Source organism: Myotis brandtii, unplaced genomic scaffold (assembly GCF_000412655.1).
Source record: "Myotis brandtii unplaced genomic scaffold, ASM41265v1 scaffold423, whole genome shotgun sequence".
In the NCBI taxonomy this organism is placed as follows: Eukaryota; Metazoa; Chordata; class Mammalia; order Chiroptera; family Vespertilionidae; genus Myotis; species Myotis brandtii.
This window is the reverse complement of record NW_005366214.1, coordinates 956,145-979,675: the sequence shown is the minus strand read 5'-3', so window position 1 is coordinate 979,675 and position 23,531 is coordinate 956,145. Positions and strand designations below refer to the sequence as shown.

The window sequence follows — 23,531 nt, the reverse complement described above, 5'->3', positions numbered from 1 at the left end:
GTGGCTTCTTCAAAAGATGAAAGAGAGGGAAATAGAAGACAAAATTATATTCTATGTCAAATTAGGGATCAAACTGTGCTGCTAAAATTTTCCACCTTACTCTGTTGGTGGAAATCAGATGTCATCTCATAATTCAAAGCTAAGGAAGCCAGTGAGAATAAAAAGCATTAGAATACGGTCCATTTATTTTAATTCCTACTTTAGATATTGGAAGTGCCCTCGTTGTGGAAAACGAGACAAATTACTTTTGGGGCGAGTAATGGATGTTGCTCATTAGAGAGGGCTGGGGAACAGGTGTGTGCAGTGAACATAGTTATTCATTTCCAGCCTGCAGCTAAACGTATGGTTAAATATTAAAGAAAATACAAGGAAGAATTCTGTGTGGGCCTGAAACTTTGTAGTTTAAAGAACATGTTGCTTCATTGTGGAGCATACCAAGGAAATTCTAGACTTGCTTTTGAAGTCCATTTCTTCACTTCGTCATACTTTGATCATAGTATTTATGATCAGCTTCAGGCTCTACTGCTCACTTAACACTAGATTCCAAGTATTGTTCTGGTTAGTTTTGCTATATTCTGCCAACTCACAGACTGCTCTCGAACCCTCAACCTTTTACTCATAAAATGTGCCTTACTGATCCCAGTGGATACCAGGTGAGGATGTGGCTGGAATGGGAAAACTTTGTTATGTCTCACATTACATGCCCTTTCTACTCTGATTCAGTATTGTCACCTTTCTGTGAGGAAAGCCTCACATGAAAAATGTATTTAAGTGGCATATGCTACTACCAATAATTTTATAAAATTTAGCAACTTTTTATTAGCCTCCATAAAATGCTTTCCAGAATAAGCCCAGTAAATGAAATACTTCAGAGCAAGGGTGTGCCCGATATCTGTAAAACATGAAAGTCAGGTGCCAGCTTTGTCAATGTTGTCCTCTATATTTAGGCTACCATTTCTTTCTTTTCTTTTTTTAAAATATATTTTTATTAATTTCATAGAGGAAGGGAGAGAGCGATAAAAACATCAGTGATGAGAGAGAATCATTGATCGGCTGCCTTCTGCACACCCCACAATGGGGATCGAGCCCACAACCCAGGCATGTACCCTGACCAGGAATCAAACCATGACCTCCTGGTTCATAGGTCGATGTTCAACCACTGAGCCACACGGGCTGGGCTAGGCTACTATTTCCTATTGAAATCTGTCTGGGTGCATATTTGCTGTAATTGATTGGAACTTGTGATGGGACTGGACATTGGAAGCAGCCCATTGATCTGTTCCTTAGATGTGACAAAGGTTCTTTTTGGGATTTATTTTATAGATAGCCATAAAACAGACTAATGAATGTGATGAGGAAATAGACCACTTGAAAGAGATCTTAAATAATTATTCAGCTGAGCTCTCCCCTGAAGATATGTCAGCAGACCAGGCTGCCAGTGTGCCACAAGTACAGGTATGTTTCTTCCATTCATTCTACAACCATTTGCTAAGCTGTTGGTGTCTAGAAGCCTTTGTGATAGTACAAGTCTTTTTCCTACATTTCTCTTCTAATTGAAGGTGTTTTAGGAGTGTGTTTACTTTCCATTCCTCTTTTATAAAATAGGTGAAAATAATTATCAGGTGTCCCAGTCCTCAGCTTGGTGCAAATTGACCTGAATTTGCTCTGATACCGAAGAAGCTCATGTAACACAGGATGTTTGGACAACTTGACTTTCTGGCTAGCTTTCTGGGGTAGGGGTCACGCGGTGTGGGCTGACCTTGAGAGGTCAAGACCAGGTCGCTGCTATAATGAAGAGCTCCATGTACTAAGCAGTATTTCCTTATGCCATAGCTACCAGTGTCAGGGGGACCCAGTTTCAGGGGTTTGCATGTTGACCCTCTACTGTAGGGGTTTTTCCATTTTAGTTTTTGAATCAGAACTTCTATTAAGAAAAAAAACAAAACACCTGATTGTATGGCAAGGATTGTAGAGAGCTGCCTTTTTCCTGCCATCAAGTTTGGGCAATTGCTGTGGTATCCAAAGCCAGGTTGCACCACTTGCCAGCTTAGCTGTGAGACCTAGGGCACGTTACTTAACCTCACACGTGAACCTGAGGAATCCAAGGTGACACAGCTAAGTAATGAATGCAATAAGGCAGACCCAATATAACAAAGACTCAATATTGTAAAAATGTCAAATTTCCCTTCACATTCAAAAATTTGAGCGCCCCCCCCCCCCCAACGAGGCTGAATTTATGTTGTATCTACCAAAATAGAAAGAAGTTAAAGCTCAGAAATGTAAAAAAATATTTGGTTAGTTATTTAAAAATAACAATAATAAACCTATTCCATATTAATAGAAATGACAGTTTTATAGAAGGAATTATATTTTCCAGAAAAAAAAAATGCAGAGAGAGGAGTGACTGAACTATACAGCTTTGCCAATCTCTTTAAGGTCTGGCTGGCCAGGTTCTCATCTGCTTCTGCATTCCATCCGCTGAGCTCTGTGGTTTTCTTTAAAGTATATGAAACAATCCAACCTCTCAAGACATGTGCATAGAAAGGGGAATGTTTTAATGACCCTTCTGAATAAGTGTCGATATTCTTTGAAACTACACTAACCTCCAACAGGCAGAAGTTACTCACAAGTTTGGAATCAGAAGCCATTCAGTGAACTCTTCGTATCTGACCTGGTCTGTCTTGTGCAGGGCAGGACAAAAGTAGGTTCACAGTTGTGAGTACGCAAAACACAGAGTTTATTCTTGTATTATTATTTATTAATTATTGTATTATTTTCCATACAAACAACTGTGAACCCACCTTTGCCCCACCCCGTACTTTGAATGGATCTTTCCACCATGAGTGAGCTTACGACATCACGTGTGGTCATTTGGATAATAATATTGTTTCACTAGTTGTGCAGTCTGTCCGAATGTTGACATATTTCAGTAATTAATACTAAAACTTTTACATTTATTAGCATCTATCTCTTTAGAAAATTTTTTAAGTATTTATATAATAAGTATGGTTGACCAACTATTTTCTTTTCAAGCAAAAATAGTGTTTTATCAAAAAAAATTAGCAATTCAGCTCAAAACTCAAATAATCACACGAGTGTTTTTCCTCAGCCCTCATACTTTGTTATGTAGCGGAAATGCTGTAAGCATGCTTCCCACTTTGTCACACAGAATATTAAAAATACAGACAGTCCTCGGGCTGCATCAGATTCGACGTACGTTGTTTCATGGTTACGTCGCCATCTCCCATTTATTTATTTAAAAAAAAAATGTTCCGTCATTTCGACGTATGTACATATGTGCTTTATGTTTTTTATTATTTATTTACCACAAGTAAGGGTCAGGAATTGTTATTTTTCTTTTAAATTTCTTTTACTGTTTCACTTTATTACTGCTGTGTATGTGCTCCACGTGAGTGACGTAGGTGCTTATGTAGGTGGGTTCCAACTTACGGCGAAAATTGTATTACATCGGGCCGTAGAAATGGATCTCCGACATAACCCGAGGACCTACTATACACATTCTTTACCAAGGATATTCTTAAGTGAAACTGGCTTTTTTTTTTATATAGTTAAGTATGACAGTGAAGACTCTAACAACTACTAAAATAGCTATTGTTCCTCCTGATTCCTGTAAGATGCCGTAGTTTTACCCACTATTGCTTTTGCAATGAAAAATCACACAGTAAAAAATGTCAACACGGTGAAAAAGGCGAATACCATTTTAGTATTACTATAAGAATGACCTTGTCCCCATGGAGTGTAGACCCACAGGACCTGCAGACGCCACGCTGAGGCGGCTGCTCAGTGCCTCCCGCACCCGCACCGCACGGGCTCTGCAGGCGCTGGAGAGCGATTTAATGAATACATAAGGAGCAAAATTCAAATGCATGAAGGTTTGTAAAAAAGGAGCAGGATGTCTTATGACTCAGCACTTACTGCAAAGCTCAGGCAGGCAGTGATGGCTTTCAGGGGTGCTAGAGAGGAGGATGTCGGACTAGATGACACCTGCAGTTCTTCTGCATCTATAATTCGGTAATCCTCATAGACAGACCGTGGGCATCTCATTCTACCATGTATAAGACATGTAATCCCACACAGCCATCATACAAAATCTTAAAGTGCCGTTACTAAGCTCGGAATCGCCTGTCATTCCCATAGTGAGTTCCACTTCACGGTACCTTTATTTATTTATTCCCATTGGATAGGAAGCTTTGGCCGTGAGGAAAAGTAAATGAATTCAGTAACACTAAAGAAGGCTTCAAAAGCCATAGTAAACGTGTGAGATTTCTAACCTTGTTTTCTCTCAGTGGTTCCCAAATGTTAGTCTGCTCATGGGTCTCCTGGGTGCTTGGTAAAGTGCCCTGTGGATTGTGGCCAGTCAGTCCTGTGGCCACTGGAGCCCTGGCTTCCAACCACGGGCACACACCACAGTCACTCATGGAGCTTGTCACACGTTTCTGAGCCTCCAGAGATGGACTGTCAAGGTCTAAGGTGAGGCCAGGGCATTCTATAAGCCTCCCCAGGTCGTTGGGAAACGCAGCCAGGATGCAGAACTAGTCTGTTCCGGGAGCAGCTCCTGGCTCTGCAAACCAGCAGCACAGACAAATCCTCACCCCCTGTGCCCCATGGAAGCAGGCGCCTGCGGGCACGCCCAGCCTCCGACATCCTCACGCAGTGCACTCTCTCTGCACAGGGAGAAGTCGAAGGCATTGAGAAGCAGATTATGAGTCTAGACCAGAAAAAAGAAGACCTGCTGGCGGACTTAAAGGCTGCCGTACTCAACCTTCACCGGCATTTACAGCAGGAACAGCAAGAATTAGAGAAAGGCAAGGAAGTGCTGTCCGCAGGAGCATCGGAAGACGAAGGCGTGGCCGAGAGGGATGTGTCTGAGTGGAAGGTGGGTATGGCTGTCATTAGTGCTGGTCCCTCGTTCCATAAGAGCTTCACATGGGTAGTCGTTTGCACCCGGAACACCGGTGGCATCTGGGTCTATGGCCAATAGGAGAGGAATTTTAGAAGGTCGAGCTACTCCATGTGAATCTAAGTCTTCAGGGGGCGTCTGTTCTGGGCTCCACAGAATTCTTATGCCCGAGTTCCTTATGGAGCTGCTGATGAAGTTCCACAGGCAGGTGGGTGGGAGCCACCCTTTGAATCTCTTCTTACTAAACAGCCCATTGCAGACTCCAAAGTGAGGCCAGCACCTCTCCCGGCCCACCCCAAGTCCACGGCAGGGAAGCACATTTTTGAATCGTTTGGTAAGGAGCCTCAGAGGACGAGGCCAGTGAAAGGGAGATGAGATTTGACTGAGTCATGGTGTTGGTCTGGAGTTGCCAGACCCAGAGGGCTACGCGTGTAGGTGGGCATCTTGGATAAAGCGAACTGTTGAATGAGCTTGGCCGCAAGTGTCCGTGCCCTGCCTTTCAGTTGAACCGAAGAGGCTCCCTGCCGGTCCTGCCAGCCGTCAAGGAAGAGGCGGAAGAGAGCTCCCTGAAGAGCGAGGTAAGGACAATGAGTCTCTCGTCAAATTTTGTGGGAACCGAAATCTTCTACCAGAAGGTCAATGGGAAGATCTCAAAATGAAAGGGAACATAAAGATTTTTTAAATTAATGCCTGCATTTTATAAGGGGGATTGAAGTAGTTCTCTTGTGTTATTAACGTGAAGTGCCTCTACACCTACTTCCCGCCAGCGTGGGATAAATGTGATTCAGACGCTCTTGGTGGCGGAAGGGAGATGAGGTTCTTTGTCGTATCCTGACTCCTGAGTACTTTCTCTGAAGTTTGGAGAGAGTGCTGTGTAGTTGCTACTCCTGCTGTGCTTTTCAGAACTTTATTTGTTCATATTTGAAAACAGCATCGCCAAGGACAGGAAGAGATGTGTTAGCAACTAATACGAATCCTTACTTGAGCATTCGAACTGGTTGAATGAGACATTTGCAGTTGTCTTTCCTGATTCCAATTTCTATTTCATACCTTAAAAACTAAAGTTATAATGGATCTTGTGCCAAAAGAAAAAAATCACAGAAATTTATATTTTTTGTCTCACATGTAACGACCAGTCATTTCACTGCTCATTTCATAGATTGTTAAATAGCTCCATTGTCACACAGAACAACCTGTTGTCCTGTAGCACCGCTCGGACTCGGTGGAGCTGAGTAGAGATATACTCTGCTCCGACCATCAGACAGTCTCAGAATAAAGGGGGGACCAGGGGCCAAGAAGAGCATGCACGTCAGTATGACTCTCATGTGAGACCTGTGTTTGCTTTGAGCTAATATGTTGATAACATTCACCGTTTGTGTTTGACAACAGCAAACATTCACGTTCATCAGGCTGTTATATTAAAATTAGCATTTAAGGTTACATTTAACAAAGTGAATTAAATTCCTAAAGCAATTTTAATGTGAGCTGACTCCCACCTTTTTTTAATCCTCACCCAAGGATATGTTTTTTATTGATGTTTTTAGAGAGGAAGGGAGAGAGACAGAGAAACATTAGTCAGTTGCCTCCCATATGCACTAAGACCAGGGATTGAACTTGCAACCTAGATATGTACCCTGACCAGGAATTGAACCTGCAACCTTTTGGTTCACAGGACGACATTCTATCCAACTGAGCCACCCGATCAGGGCTGACTCCCAATTTCTTAGAGTATTTTTTAGGCTGTAGGGAGAGCAACCCCATTTGGAGACATATGATGTAGTGAGCCAGAAAAAGAGATGAAAAATAGGGGGTGAGGTGGAATGAAGGCTGCAGTTATACTGCCTGGCCAGCGATGCTTTGTATAAAAGGGATGAGTAGGATGATGGTTATAATGGTAGGAAATCACTTCCCTCTGCTGATCCATTGATTACTGTGTTAGAGCGGAGATAAAGCGAAGCCATCTTCTGGCTCTTGGTCTTTCCTCTGGAAGCATGACAAGGATGGGGAGGAAGATACAGCATCCTCGTCCTCTGGAACGATCATTCAGGTAATGGTGGGAGTGGCACACGATGGGGACAGGGGGCAGGGGTGAGGAGGTGAGACGGCAAGGGAAAGAGCTTCTTGTTTGGAAGAATGCTTAGGGGGGGAGCCTGCTTGGGCTGGAAATCGAAAGCCTGTCACCATTACCTCTGCACAAATGCAAAGACCACCAAGTCCTTCCTTATCACTTGCATTTCTATTTTACACTCAGTGATGAAAGGAGAGTATTTTTCTGAGGAAAACTCAGTATGTGGCAGTCCAAACTGACAAAACAGAAATCTCAAAGGAGCACCACAAAAGTTCACCCTGGTGTTTCAGAGTGTTTAACACGCCTCTCTTTGGGGAGTAGCTGGGGGAGGGGTCTCCGCATAATCCTTTTCTTGAACAAAGTAGGGTATGAGATAAATGAATGAGATGAGGTGTTTTTTTTGTTCCTACTGACCTTCTAAATCTCCTCCAATCTCTCAGAACAGAGGGTACATGCCCTCACTTTAGAAAATCATAAGCTGACGTAAACACCGTGCTTTTCCCTTGTTCCTGAAACGTGCCTTCATCCTTATGATCCATACACCTGCCCACTCCTGCCTTCTGCCCAGGGCTAACCCCTCCCCCAGGTCCAGCCAGTCCTTTCATTTCATTGGCCCAGGGCTCTGCTTGTGCCTGCATCTCTAGTCTCTGCCTTTATTTTTGCCATCGGCATATTCCAGGCAATTATTACTGCCTCTGTAGACTTTGGGAGTAACCTTCTCCTTGGGCGACAGCCCCTCCAGTCCTTTTTCCTAATACGTCTTACACAGTATTGGTGGCTTTTCATAAAACCATCAACAATCTGCAGTAAACTTTCACGACTCTGATTATCACTGAATAAAATGCAAACTTCTTAGCCTGGCATTCCAGACTTTTCATGATCCCGACATACCTTTCAATTTTTACCTTTAGTTAAAAGTTAAACCAAGCCAGCTAAGCCAAGCTTTACCTGTAGCTCTTGGTTCATACCTTTTTAAAGGCAGTGACTGCTTTTAGTACAAGGAACTGAAAAGTAACATTTTTGTTAGGAACTGTTGGATGCTTTATGCTATGTGTCATTGTTTAATCATCACAGGCGTGAGTGAGGTAGACTATATTCCCATTTTAAAAATGAAGTAAATGAGACTCCGTGTCCAGGTTAACTTGTCCAAGATCATACAACTTATAAGTAGCGCAATCAAGCTTGGTTGATGACAATGCCCATCCTCTTTCCACCACATTATGTTAATTATTTGTGTAGGTGCCATTTTCCCATTTTGCATCCTCGGTTAACCTAATAAGTGGAAGTGCTGGATTCATTTAAAATGTGATACACATTATCAAACTTCCTTCTAGAAAGACTATATCAATTTTATTCCTACCCAGAGTGCTCAGAAGTGCCTCTTTCCTGTCCCTGGGCTGAAAATGAATTTTTTTTTTAAATCCTCACTCGAGGATATTTTTCCATTGATTTTTTTAGAGAGAGTGGAAGGGAGGGGGAGAGACAGAATGAGAGACATCGATGTGAGAGAGACACACTGATTGGTTGCCTCCCATACGTGCCCCATCCAGGGCCAGGGATTGAGCCTGAACCGCAGTATGTGCCCTTGACCAGAATGGTACCTGGGGACCCTTCAGTCCTTGGGCCAACACTCTATCCACTGAGCCAAACTGGCTCAGGCGATATTGAATATTTTTAATCTTGGCCAAACTTAGCTAGTAGTTTAAATTAAATTTATATTCTAGGAGCCTTGAATATCTCTTATAGGCTTTTGTGTTATTTTGTGAATTGTTTATTCATGGCATTTGACTGGTTTTCTATGGAGGGGCTGATGTTTTTCATTATTGATTTATCAGAGTTATTAATATATGAAGGATATTAACACTTTATAACATATTAATATATGAAGGATATTACCCAATCTGTTATTTCTCTTTAAACATAGATTGTGGTACACATTATTTTTGTTGTTAATACTAACATTCTTTTCCTTTATTGCCACGCTTTAAAACTCCTTCCCTACTCTTAACATTAGAAAAAGATTCACTCATATTTTCTTCAAGAATTTTTATGGTATAACTTTTACATTAAATATTAGAATTCATTGTTCAGAGTGAGACAGGATCTAGTTAATATTTTCCATGAAATGCCTGGGTAGTTCTTCCCAAGTTTAAAAATACATCTTTTCGTCCATTAGTCGAAATGTGGCCTTTATCATCTAATCTCCTTTAATTTCAATTCTCATAATAATCCACTGAAGTGCATACTTCTCTGGATTCCATATGTGCTCCTCATAAACCAAAGAGCTTTGGAGAACTGAGGTCTTTCCAATAAAGACAAACCTGAGGAAGGTGATTGCTTTCCTAATGAACAAACTTTTCTCCTGAGTGCACCTGACTTCTCCGGACATTTTTGCAAGCGGGCGATTTGTCAAATGAGCAGGTGCGGGAAGAGTGGCTTTTGTGGCCACAGAACAGGACCTTTTCCGGACCTCTGATGCTTTTCTTCACAGGAGGAAGCTGGGAAAATCAGCACGTGTGATAGTTCCACGGCACAAGTTCTTGCAGCAGGCTCACTAAACCCTGAGCAAAACCCAGCGTTTTCCCCGAGCCCCCACCAAACGGAAGGGGTAAGTCCCTGTTGGTCACAAGCCAACTGCTCAGGTAGCCGAGCACCTAGCGATGACAAGCTTCTGTGTTTGGCGATACTCTGTGTGTGTGTGTTGTCAAGCCGGAGAACTGGAAGGTTTGCCATCAGATGTTCACATGAGAAGTGAGCATGACACTTGGTCACCCTTTGTCAAGGGTGAACTAGCCTCTCCACTAACAACCACTTCTTTCTTCTGTAGACATTCCTTATGGGGGCCGTGAAAGTGGACAAGAGCTAATATTGATTAACAACTGCCCATTACATAAGAGGCATTTATATTTGCTGATTAGTCCTCAGATTAAAAGGTAGATTAATACCTACCATAAGTTTACAAATGAGGAAATCAAAATTTAGGATTAAAAGTACGTCTGGGAGGTGGAGAATATGGAATCAAACCCAGAATATTCCCATTGGCTTTCCTAATTTGCATATTTAGTACTGACAGATGTGAAACCAAGGTAGGGTTGGCCTCACTAAATAAAACGCCACCTCCCTGCCCCAGCAGCGTGTCTAGTATCTGTGCAAGCGCAGTTAGGTATTGCACATTAGCCAGGCAGTTTTGCATTTTATGAAGAGTGTGTGTGTATGGAACGGGGAGACATGCATATGTTTTTTAGAATTGACTGTAAAGTAGTAAGTAATAAATTTAAAGGGTTGGTACTCAGGCATGAAATATGCATAGCTGCAGCCAAAAAAAAAAGAGCTTATATTTTAACCCAGCGGTTCTCAACCTCGGGGTCGCGACCCCTTTGGCGGTCGAACGACCCTTTCACAGGGTTCGCCTAAGACCATCCTGCATATCAGATATTTACATTAGGATTCATAACAGTAGCAACATCACAGTTATGAAGTAGCAACGAAAATAATTTTATGGTTGGGTCACAACATGAGGAACTGTATTTAAAGGGCCAGAAGGTTGAGAACCACTGTTTCAACCGGAAGCTGTTACTTAGATTAGTGATGTGTTGATGCAGAAATCAAGCGGTATGACCTTCACTGAGAGGCTAACTGGGATACCAGAGGGTGGGGCTGAATTATGTCAAGAATGTGGACTTGTAGGCTCTAAGGCTTAATGAAAGCAGGGGTTGAATCCTGGTTCTACTTACTAGTTGGGTGGCCGTCGGCAATTTCTGTGACCCGTCTGCGCCTCAGTTTCCTCCTCTGCACATTGGGAATAATATGGGCTTGTGGTGTGCAATGCTGAGGCACATCACACGGAGCACAGTCGCCTGGCTCATCATAATCCAATGAAGGATTAGATATGATTAATTTACAGCGATGCTATAGGGATGATGTGACTATCACATGAAATACTCATGATAATACTTTTTAGTCCCCCCAAGATGTATAATCATAAAACATTCATTTAAATCTCTGCTTTTAGAGTTTGGGGCTGTCATGTAGCAGGGGTGCTACTGATGTTGAGCAGGAGTGCTATTGTGGGAAAATCTGTGGGCTCAGACTTAAGAGGTCACAGAGCTGTGTGACCTTGGGCAAGCACCTGACCTGTGGGCCTGAGCTCCTCAGAGGCAACGTGCTGAAACAGAAGGTGCGTGAACTGACTAAACGTTAACCGCACTCGGGCTCCTTTGACTATAAAAAGAGGCGGAGGAAGCGATTGCTGGCAGGTTCCCCGGGGCACCTTCAGCTGTTGACGCTCTATGGTTGCAAATATTCTTTTTCTCTTCCATTTACCTTTGTATTTTTTTTCAGGTTCAAACAACTAGCAAATAAAGCCCAGATTAGTTACCGAGCTTCCTGTTTCCTCATGAATTCAGTGCATTAGTGAGAAAGCAAAAGAACTAAATCTTGTCTTTTTAAAAATGTGTGTGGCAAAGTACGGGCGCTCAAATAACATTTTTAAATAATTAAGGAAGGTCCATTTGTTACACAATATTAACAAAATGTTAATATTAGCAGATTGTTATCTCTGGTAACAAAAAGAGGATCCCAAAATCTTTGCCAGTAAGACAAAAGCAATATCTAAGCGCCAGAAAACAATCAGATGACTAGAAATTGATGTCTGGCAGTAAAATCACACTACTGTTGTTGATTTTTAAAATGAGAATTAAAAAAGAAATATAAAACAGGCCACACCATGAATAGAGCTGACTTTGTATGAACTGCAGGGAAAACAAGGGAACACTTCTAAATTAAGGTGATTCTTGCTCTGGCCAGTGTTGTGTTAAGTGGTTAGAGCGTCAGCCCGCACACCAAAGGGTCCCAGGTTCAATTCCCGGTCAAGGGCATATACTTGGGTTGTAGGTTTGATCCCTGGCCCCACCAAAGGGTCTCAGGTTCAATTCCCGGTCAAGGGCATATACGTGGGTTGTAGGTTTGATCCCTGGCCCGTGTTGGGGCTATGTGAGAGGCAACAAATTGATGTGTCTCTCTCATATCAATGTTTCTCTCTTCTCTCTCTTTCTCTCTCTACCCCACACCCCTCCTTTCAACTCTCTCTAAAAAGCAATGGAAAAAATATCTTTGGGTGAGAATTTTAAAAAACCAAAACTTTGTATTTCATCCTAAACATAATAAGATATGTATTAATCAATAATTTTGTAGAACAAAACACAAATCCTTAGTCCTACAGAAATTTTACTAGAAGGATTAATATATTCTTTGAATATTCTGGCAAAGGATGTGGGAAGCAAATATCTTTCTGTATCAGATCATCTTTTACCTCCAAATTGAAAATATCTGTTATAGAATTATTAGAATTTTTCATCTGTTATCTACCAGTAGAAGAAATTTTTCTGCTGGATCAATAAGCAACCTTGTTGTTTCAGTATGAAAAGAACACATCACACTTTTTTCATACTCTACTATAAGCATCTGGTCCTTAACTCAATGATATTTGAGTATCTAGAACGTGAAAGTTAGTTTTAGGGATTCTCTCTGAAGAGTAGGAGAAAAGTTTCCAGGTTACCTCACTGAAGCTCATGACTAGACTCAAGCTGTGTTTAATCAGAGTATAGATGAGTAATGGCACGTATGTTGGGGGTGGAGGGAGCTACACTATTTTACAATCTAGTGAACTACCTGAGAAGACGTTAAGAGTGTGTGTATGTTTCCTTGTTCCCCTCCAGTGGGTACAGATCTCCTTTCTCCTTGTTGTTTGAACAGAGCGCACAGCCATGCAAGCATTGCTCAATCGTGTGTCACGCAACTGTAAACACCGGCCAGTTCGCTGGAGTGGTTCAGACACACACCCACACGCACACCCTCTCACGACACTCACCTGTCTCCCGGGGCCCGCGTCGCATGCACTGGGAGCCTGTTTGCGTCCTCTGTGTCCGGGAACACTGTACTTGTGTACCTGCCGATCGGCTGCTTGGAGACCTGGGCGCCGGGTCACGTGATTGTTGCTATGAGTGTGGAGGTGCAGTTTTCTTTTCTTTCTTCTGCTTTTGTGCGCGTGTGTGTATGTAGATATAGATATATTTTTTAAACTTTTTTATTCTCTTAACTGGGGAAATGCTGCAAGTCCACAGGTCTTTGCAAGCCCAAGTCTGAAAACTTTGGACTCCTGACTTTTCACTGCTGGATTATCTGTGGATTTATCTTAGGGTGCCACACCTCCTATCAAGGCTGCGGCCCTGGGCTTTTCTGTCGAGCAAGGAGCTTTGCATTCCCCGGTGGAGAACCCTAGACCCGAGCCTGCTGAAGTCCTCCATGCCTGCAAGACCCAGGTGGCCGAGCTGGAGCTGTGGCTGCACCAAGCCAACGTGGCATTCGAGCCGGAAACATTAAACGCAGACATGCAGCAGGTGGTGGAACAGCAGCTGGTAGGGTGCCAGGTAAGGCTGATGGGTTGGAGTTCAGGGCTTGCCTCCTCCCCAATCACCTGGTGTCTTTGCCAGTTTCTCTTAAAGCGACAGTGTGTTTCTTTCTGTTACTCTGACCACTGCATTTATCTTGGCCTCAACTTTCTGTTCTCAGGGAAACTATTTGAAATGATTCATGTGAACAGAGTATTTGGGGGGACAGTGGTAGTGGATGAGAGCGCAGAACCCAGAGTCCACATTTTTGAGGAAGTGAACTTGTCACCTCATGTTCTTCAGACGCAGGTTATCTCTTAGGACTTTGCCAGGATTAAGTGAGATCAGGTATAGAAACCAGTGTCTGGTGTAGAAAGGATATAAAAAGTGTTTAATAAATGCTGTCCTTTTTATTCAGATTAGTAAGTTCTTTGAAATTTCATTCATCAGAAACGAAACTGAAAATCCTGATTCGCAAGGTTGCAGATCCAGCAGAAAAGGGCTTCGCTGCCCTTCACTATGACCACTCCTGCTGCTCCCCGGGAGGGGCAGGGGTATACACCTCCTTGCCTGTAGTCACTTGAGTAACATTTGCAGGCTCAGCCTAAAGGTGGGGAATCCCTGTCTGTATCCCTCCCGGGAGGGACTACAATGATGATTTCGCAGCAGCATAATTGAGTACGCCTCCCCCAATGGTGCTTACGCCAGCCCTGGACCAACGTCTCTGCCTGATTGGCTCATTTGTCTACCGCGGTGGTCCCCAAGGATCAGGACATCCTCTCAGAGGACCCCCGCATTACCTGCCCGGTCACAGGGAGCTTGTCCAACTCAGCCTGTGCAGGGGTCCTCAAACTACAGCCCGCGGGCCACATGCGGCCCGCCGAAAACATTTGTTTTTTTACTTCAAAATAAGATATGTGCAGTGTGCATAGGAATTTGTTCATAGGTTTTTTTTTAAACTATAGTCCGGCCCTCCAATGGTCTGAGGGACAGTGAACTGGCCCCCTGTTTAAAAAGTTTGAGGACCCCTGCAGGGGTAGCCCACCCCAGGTCCAAGTCGGACACGCCTCTCCTTTCATTCAGTCTTACAATATCCAGTGCCTGCCTAACGCCCCCACCTCCGCCCCCAGCAGGCAGACTGGCCTCCTTCCCTGGACAGCTAAGCACCTCTGACCCTAAATGTCAGCTCTGAGGGGTGGGTTCACTCAAATACTGTCCCAGCCGCCTGGCTTGGCTGCCGAGGCATGGGAGTCTGACTTGATCTCAGCCAAAAGTCCAGAAGCCATGGGGCCTGAGAGTCAGGAAAAGACAGTGGCCTTTCGAATGCTGAGTACCAGCCACTTGAGGCCATCCAGGGTCAATTTGCCAATTGATTGTCCTGCTGCCGGGGTGGACCCCATACCGATTGATTTCTTGATCATCACCCAATTCCCTGCTTGTGGGTTCAAGGATTTGGGGGCTGCTCAAGGAAAAGACACCACCACAAGGTGGCGGTAGTACACAAGGCGCGTTATTTGGGCAGGATCTTGGTGGACTGGGAAGTCCCCCACAGCAGGAAACCTCAGAGGCATGGATGGGGTGGGGCCACCACCCGGAAGGGGAAGAGGACCAGGAAGCTCCCGGTGGATGGGGAACCCAGAGGAGTCTTGTGTGTCTAGGTAATGTCTGCGAACCCTGAAGGGCAGCAGAGGCTGGGGTCTCCTGGGGCTCCTGAGTTTGTCTTAACCATGGCTAGCCGGTGTGGGGTCCAGTTTTGAGTTTGGGGCCAGTGGGATTTGAGCTAAGGGTCCCGGCCTGCTATGAATAATTAAACCTAGGGGCCATCTTTGGCTTATTTACATAACACCATGGCCCATGTAATTAATATTGAAACATAAAAAGCCTTTCGTGTGGTCTGTAAAAAGGCTAAGTTCTCAGTGGGAAAATGTACAAAGGACACGTGCAAACAGATTAGTCGGGAAAAATTATAGTCGGTAATTTGAGAAGAAATGTTCAGCCTTGATTATTTAAAACATGTGAATCAAAACAGCTATTGTCTTGTTCCTACATTACATTGGCAAAAATTATATCATCCCAGAAAACCCTGGAGAAATGGCTCCACTAACGTCTGATAATTTTGTCTGTTGGTTCAATGTTCAGGGAGGGTCAGCTGTCAGCATAAATAATGTTCATCATCTCTGACCTAATATTTTTTGACCATTACTTTAAGTTTACCCTCTGAAAATAACCCCAAAAAAGGATAAAAATGTTTATGACAATATTAATTACGAAAGTGAAGAACTGGAAATAGCTTAAAAGCTTAACCGTAATCCTATTGTTAAGTGAATCATGGGTTATCAACATATTAAAAAGTATATTTAAAGTAGCTAAGTGGAAAAACCAAGCACAAAATTCTAGTACACATTGTTTACAGCCACTCGAACATCTATGAGTTCATATTATTTCAGCTTAGAAGAGTCTATACAGGCTACAAGGAGTTTGCTTGCATGGAGGGATTATAAGGCATACGATTTGAAAATTTGTTTTAAGGCTAGTTTTTTCTTACATTTCTCTCAAAGAACTGAGTCACGCACTGAGTTTTCAGCACAGGTGATCACAGTGCTGGACTGTGGGTCTGAATGTGCCGCCACACTATGTGCCCAGCGCCTGCTGCACTGTGTGCCCAGCCAGTTGGTATGACTGTTTGGGCTCCTGAGCCCCAGGGCAGGGCAAACCTGATCTGTCGAAGAGGAATACAGTGACGGTGACTTACTGGGAAACTTACTTCATTCATCTATTTTTAGACCCGTGTGTAAGTTGGCCAGTTCTATCAATGACTTAGTGTTTGAGGTTTCCTCTGTGGCCTTCTTCTGGTATTTTGGAAACTTATTTGGCTTGGGAAAGAAAAGGAAAAAGAGCAAGGGAAAGAATTTTCAAAGAGTTTCGTGGAATTCTTTTTTTAAATTACTACTCAGCACTTGCATTGCAACAGAAAAAAGCTTAGAAAGGTGGGAAAAAATAATAGTCGTCACAGACAGTGTATCAAGCACTGGCCAAAGTGCAGGGATTTAACTCTAGTTCATCCAAGTGACCCCAGGAGGTAAGTTCTGTTAATAATCCCATTTTACATATGAGTACGGGCACGCTCATGCAAAGTGAGGTGCCTTGAGTTTACCCGGCTACCAAGTGGCAGGGCTGGGATATGAACCCAGGTAGTCTAGTTCCAGTGGCTGTGTTCTTAACCACTGTGCTATGCCGGATACATTCAGCTGTGTTTTCTAAAGTGATTATAGAATCACTTACTTTAAAGAATGACAGCTGCAATTTGGGTTGGTTTGGTTGCACCCCTATTGAAAAACACAGGCATTATGTGCAAGTCCTCCCCTCCCCCAGACACACACACCCAAGGTCCCTTCCAACCTGTGTTTCTGGCACTTCTTATATACATTTAGGGAGAGAGAGTGAATCTAACTTATATGGGAATATAACACTGATTTAAGAACAAAACTATGAATCATTAGATGATGTTATTTCCTAGACAATGCTCACAGAGATCGAGCACAAGGTGGCCTCTCTGTTGGAGCACTGCAAAGACCAGGGCTTGGGAGACCATGGAGCCACTCAACAGGAGGCCGAAGCACTGGCCTTGAAACTAAAAACTGTGAAGTGCAATTTGGAAAAAGTCCAGCTGGTGCTTCAGGAGAAATACAGTGAGGACCAGGTAAGATGTGGCTGTGCACAGACATGTGTGCAGATGTGTGGTTATGGTAGACCCATCAGGAACGAGCTCTGGGCGGAGACGCTGAAGCAACTACAGAGGCTAAGTAAGAAAGAATCGCGCCTCTTCAGACTGCAAAGGACAGTTGCACTGCCTTTTGTTATTGGTTTCATTTTGCTGTGCAGTTTTCCTATCCAGGGGGTTAGTGATGGCATTGGTTTGGTTTGGGTTGGTTTGATTGGGTTGATCTTGCTGGCAATGAGGTCTGGTGTAAGCCTTCCTCATAAAGGAAGGACACATTTCAAAGAAATTTTGTGACTCCAATGGACTGGAAAACAACATTTTTATAGATAAGATTAAAAGTTGACATCAGAAACAACCCGTTTCTAGGGTACTCTTGTTATTCATTTACAAATATTTACATGTACCGATCATAGTATCATATAGTTAAAGTGTTCTTGTGACTTAAAAGTGTTCTGTGTTTATAAATGCAAATGTACAAAATGGGATAGGATCTTATTATATAAGATTTGCATCTGTACTTATGAGATAGTTGTTCTTACTTGGAGGACTTTTATTCACAGAAATAAGATGAGCTGCAGGTAGACAAGTCATATGGTTCCCCTTTCATCCTAATATATTTTTTTTAAAAATCTACTTTTGTTGTAGACTTAGGGACATTTTAATTTATAAGCATAATACTATTTCTCTTTTTGACTTTATTTTACTTTCTTCTTAAGGAAAAAAATAGAGGTCCTGACTTTTATTTTATTTATTTATTTAATTCTTTATTGTTGAAAGTGTGACATATGTCCCCCTTTCCCCCTCATTGTCCTCTCTCAGCCCACCCCCGTCCACCTTCACCCCCCTGTTGTCTGTGTCCATTGGTTATGCTTATATGCATACAATTTTTTTGGTTGATCTCTTACCACCCACCACCACCACCACCACCACCATCCTCACCATCCTCCCCTACCTTCCCTCTGAGGTTTGATGCTCTGTTCAATGCATCTATGTCTCTGGATCTATTTGTGTCCTGGCTTTTAATAATTGATTGGATGAAGGAAGTTGAAGAAATGATAAGATGGCCTCTTCATCAAGTGTAGTGGTTTTCAAAGTTGTTAGGAAATACGTACATTAAGTCCTAGTATATATTTATAATAAATAACAGAATGCAGTCATTTACTTCATTTATTTATTTTAAATATATTTTATTGATTTTTTACAGAGAGGAAGGGAGAGGGATAGAGAGTTAGAAACATCGATGAGAGAGAAACATCCATCAGCTGCCTCCTGCACACCCCCCACTGGGGAAGTGCCCGCAACCAAGGTACATGCCCTTGACCGGAATCGAACCTGGGACCTTTCAGTCCGCAGGCCGACGCTCTATCCACTGAGCCAAACCGGTTAGGGCCATTTACTTCATTTAAAATGTTTCCATTATGTAGTCTCATTATCTGAATTGAAATAAAGTGGGTCCTCTTTTTAAGTAGTCTGCAATTATAAAATCTTTTGCAGCATTCCACCATTCTAAAGAAACCTTCAGAGCATCAAAAAGTTCTCCAGCCAGATAACCTTTCTGAATTTGAATCTGTTGTCATGGAAAGGCCGCAATTCGGCAGACAAAAAGATTTCCTGCAGCAGCAGGTAATGTGAGCCCCTAACGGTTGTAAGGATAAGAATACTCTGGAATTTCCCCTTGAACTAAATACTGAACTGCCTGTGGAGCGTTTTCTTGGGTGACTGAGTGGAAAGTGTGATGTGCGGTGTTCCTGTGTGTGCAGCAACGCTGAGTTGTTCTTTTTAACATGTTTGTTTTATTGAGAGAGAGGAAGGGAGAGAGAGACAGAGAGAAACATCGATTTGTTCCACTTACTTATGCATTCATTGGTTGCTTCTTGTATGTGCCCTGACCGGGGATCCAACCTGCAACCTTGGCGCATCAGGGTGATGCTGTAACCAACTGAGCTACCCGGCCAGGGCAGCAACTCCTGGGTTTTGAGCGTGTGCTGTGGCATCAGCTGTGCTTTCATCTTCCCTAGCTGGGGACACACTAATGTTGGTACTTTATTAACTTGCATCTTATATCAAAGTAAGTGTATATCTTCAGGATGAACTGACCTGTCACTGCAACACCTGTCTCCCTATTTTAAAATGTGTTAGGGTATTTTCGGTGATTTTCTGTATGCGCTACATATGTAAACAACACTTGGTTGTTGTGCAAAATATTTTTAAATAGGCTTTTTGAAAAGTGAAAGTTGATGAGCATAAGCAAGCAAAGAAAGAAAAATAGTAAATAATGATTTAGGATGTGGCTCAAAATCAGATGATCTGTGTAGAAGAAACCTGTGAATAGTCACTGAAAATTTTGATTGATTGGACCATTTGAATCTTGTTCAATTATAGGTACTGGAGTTGAAACCAATGGAACAGAAAGATTTAGTCAAATTCATAGAATTGAATGCTAAGAATATGTGGCCCGAGCATTGCCAACCTGATAACGATACAACTCAGAAATCACCCGAGAGGTAAAATATTTTTAAAGCGTTGGATATCCAGTAGTGTGATGGGAGAATTACGAATGTTTCTTATAAAACACTAGAGGCCCAGCGCGCGATTGAAATCACGCGAGGAGGCACCCCGCGGAGGGCCGGGACCTGCGCCTGACTCGCGGCCAGCTCGGGCAGGCCCCCCTGTCTCTGTCTCCGCACCAGCTCGGGCAGGCCCCCCTGTCTCTGTCTCCTTTTCTGCTCCCGGCCTCACCTGCGCACACAACCTCCGCCTGTCTGGTCGTGACCGGTTACGGCATCCCGGCCTAATTTGCATATTGCCTCTTTATATATATAGAAGATTGTTTGAAGGTAATAAAACTTCTGTATGTTGATTGTTCTTTGCACCTTTTGTTTTTCGTGAAAGCGGTGAGGCACCTAGCCCTGAAAATGATGCTCCAGACTCGGTCTTGTCACACCAGGACCTCGCTCCCGGCCTCACCTGCGCACGCAACCTCCGCCTGTCTGGTCGTGACCGGTTACGGCTTCCCGGCCTAATTTGCATATTGCCTCTTTATACATATAGAAGATTGTTTGAAGTAATAAAACTTCTGTATGTTGATTGTTCTTTGCACCTTTTGTTTTTTGTGAAAGCGGTGAGGCACCCAGCCCTGAAAATGATGCTCCAGACTCGGTCTTGTCACACCAGGACCTCAGTGGGGATAAGTGGCGATATTTGCATCAGGAGCTCTCCTCAAAAATACGGCAGCCTCTGCCCCCACTCGTGGAGCCCCAGGTCAGTGTGTTTCTGCGCACAGTGTGAGTAAGCATGCTTGTCTCAGAAAGTCCAACAGCGTTCGTTAAATACACAGGCATGTTCTGCGTCATGTCGCAGTTTACTTTCAGAGAGCAAGGATGCCAAGTGGGTTTTTCACTCGGCTGACCCCTTCCCACCCTCCTGGAAATCGGCCTTACGTAAGTGCCCTCCCCTCCCCTTGGTGCTGTAGCCCTGGGCTTCCCTGATCACAGCTCTCACTATACTGCGGCCTGTTTATTGTCGGTATTCCCCATCAGATGGTGGGAGAAGGAAGTCCGTGTCTGCCTGGCTCACATCTGAATGACTGGCCAGCACCTGGAACATCTAAAATCTCAGTCTGTATATTGAATGGATAAAGTGTGGACGAAAAGGGCCCACATACTAACCTTGACAAGCTCAGGGGAGGCCAGCACAGAGGGCCCTACAAACTCAGAGACCGAAAGTAACTATTTAAGATGAACATAAAAATTCCTAACTAAAAGCAGATCGTGGCGGGCAGTCGTGTCCTAGGCCTGTAGCTTCCTTGACAAAGTTCCATCTTTACCTTAAGTGAGCTGTTCATGTCTTTTTGTGTCTAAGATAAGATACCTTTGAGACCTCGGTCTCCTTTTCCAGACCCCTCAGAGCACGGCCTTCCCCCAGAGCCCCAGACCACAGGGCCCCTCACTGTTGTCTTGGTTCCCCCCATACCATCTCCACGTGCTATACATGTTCATTGTTAACTATCCTATACCCAGCAAGGCAAAGAAATGTGTGACTCCCTGTTCTACTCTTTATCCAGTCTTGGAGATTTCCCCATTTGCTTTCTCTGGCTTCCCTAATCTACCACCGATGAATTTCACATAATCCACCCCTTACATCTCCTCCTTTAATCCTCATGTATAAGATAAGCTGTGAAACTGCCATTCTCTGGAGCATTTTCTCAATCTAGTGAGATTGGGCCTCCCAATAATTGTCAGTTTGGCTCAAATAAACTGATAAATTTTTTCTACAGGTTTCTTATGTCTACAAAAGGAGTGAATAATATATGTAGGAAATACTTTTTTAAAAAAAGATACATTCATTTCTTTTTTAAAAAATGAATATCATTCATTCATCAAAAGATTATCTGGAATCTGCAGTGTGCTGGCCCTGGTGCCAACGGCACCTGTCAGTTGGTATTGCCTCCAACGTACCTTGCGTTGCCTTTACTAGTTTTATTCATCCTATGCCAACTACTACTGGGTTTCTCTCCAACGGGGAGCCCACGAGCAGGATTGGAACTGGTGCTCACAGCAGGCAAGCTTCTGCCTTCAGCATCGCACTCAAACTGCCTGGGCAAAGGCTCCCAGTGACCTCCCAGTTCCCCACCTGGTGGGAACGTGGCAGTTCTCTTCTGCAGAGAACCTCATTTGACCAATTACAGTTGAATCACACTGATGGGTGGGGCTTTAGTTGTGCCTTCTCCTGTGAGACACACGGGGACAGGAATATCGTTCTCTTCCTGAGAGTAGAACTCCATCGCTAGTCTTGCCCCAAATGGAGCCCTGTCACCCACCCTGTTTCCCCGTAGGCCAGTTCTCCCATTTGAGAAAGACATTGACTCTGAGTCACTCACCCTTCCGAAGTCACAGCTCATTTTTAATACTTACCTAGTTTTTCAATAACAAAATCAAGATGCGGATCTGTCCCTGAGGTGACTGTTTTATTCTCAGAGTTGTCTATATTCCAGGAGTTTACTGATAAGCGTGAAGAGAAGCAGCTAACCTGGTCACATGGGTAGCATTGCTAATAAATTGAAAGATTAGTGGTTTTACTCTATTTTTCAAATTGTGGTTTGTTTTCCTGTCTAAATGGACTCTCAAGTGTCTAAATGGACTCTCAAGTGTCTAAGTAAAGCCTGTCATGACTTTTCCAACTATCCAAAATATTTAAAATTTAATTATTTTTTTCTTATAAAAAGGTAACTTGGAAGATAGCATGCTAATGCTAAGGCATTTTTTGCTGTTTTACATTAACATCAGAAAAATCTCAAATGGTCTCTAATAGCATTTCCCCTTTTAAAAATAGGTTGCCACAGAAATGAGTATTCTACCCAGTGTGAGTGTGTATAACTTTAGATACCCGACAGCTGAAGAACTGAAAACCTATACCACCCAACTTGAAGACCTGCGTCAGGAAGCAAACAGTCTTCAGACACAGGTAGTAGCTACGTGTTACATGTGATATTGTAAACCGGCCATATTTCCCTTGTAGACAAATGATAGAACACATAATGGAATGGGTGTTAGAATTGCAAACAGGATTTGACTCTCCTGCCAGCTTTGTTACATTTAGTGGTGGCTGCCCAGAGCACCAAGTGCAGAGGCTTCTGAACCTGAGCCGGGGATCAGCAGGACCCAGGATTGTGATTGATTAGTACTGTCTGTGTGGTGCTCTGGGCGAGGAGGGAGAGGGGGAGGACCAGCAAGGTTTCCAGCCTTGAGTAAGCTTCATGCTGGGTAATGTAGATCCATCAGGGAAGATGGTAGGAAACAAAGCCCAAATTGGGGTGATTACCAGCTTCAGCATGCTCCTAAATCACTTGTAATGGTCAAAAATTCAAGGTGATCTTCGGCAAAGAAAAAGAGGTGGTACCAGCAGCTTATACGAAAACAGACCTGTGGCTCTTAAACTCACCAGGGCTTGATAGCACAACATTAGAGGGCCCCCTCCCGGGAGTTGTACATCTAAGGGTGGCCTTAATTCTTATAATCAGCCCATAAATGACACTCCTAACTCCCTTGGTTCACAGTCCATTTGTCTCTCTTTTTTTAAAATATATTTTTAATGATTTCAGAGAGAAAGGGAGAGAGAGAGGGAGAGAGAGAAACATCAATGATGAGAGCAAATCATTGATCGGCTGCTTCCTGCACACCCCCTACTAGGGATTGAGCCCACAGCCTGGGCCTGTGCCCTGACTGGGAATCGAACCGTGACCTCCTGGTTCATAGGTCGATGCTCAACCACTGAGCCACACCAGCTGGGCCATCTCTCTTTTTTTAATTAAGATATATTCCTATATAATAAAAGGGTAATATGCAAATTGACCCTAATGGCGGAACAACCGGTAGCTATGACACGAACTGACCACCAGGGGGGCAGACACTCAATGCAGGATCTGCCCCCTGG

At 43.5% G+C, this 23,531-nt stretch overlaps 1 protein-coding gene across 1 annotated transcript in view; it reads left to right on the top strand.

The window, feature by feature from the left end:
- Positions 1 to 23,531, top strand: part of SYNE2 (spectrin repeat containing, nuclear envelope 2) — a 269,558-nt gene that overhangs the window by 149,385 nt on the left and 96,642 nt on the right. Inside the window, exons 60-70 of the mRNA XM_014545947.1 lie at positions 1,324 to 1,455; positions 4,694 to 4,897; positions 5,425 to 5,499; positions 6,861 to 6,968; positions 9,481 to 9,597; positions 13,187 to 13,417; positions 16,896 to 17,078; positions 18,594 to 18,722; positions 19,482 to 19,603; positions 20,219 to 20,360; positions 22,431 to 22,562. Of these exons, the coding sequence (XP_014401433.1) occupies positions 1,324 to 1,455; positions 4,694 to 4,897; positions 5,425 to 5,499; positions 6,861 to 6,968; positions 9,481 to 9,597; positions 13,187 to 13,417; positions 16,896 to 17,078; positions 18,594 to 18,722; positions 19,482 to 19,603; positions 20,219 to 20,360; positions 22,431 to 22,562 (1,575 nt within the window). The remainder of the gene's footprint in view (positions 1 to 1,323; positions 1,456 to 4,693; positions 4,898 to 5,424; positions 5,500 to 6,860; positions 6,969 to 9,480; positions 9,598 to 13,186; positions 13,418 to 16,895; positions 17,079 to 18,593; positions 18,723 to 19,481; positions 19,604 to 20,218; positions 20,361 to 22,430; positions 22,563 to 23,531) is intronic.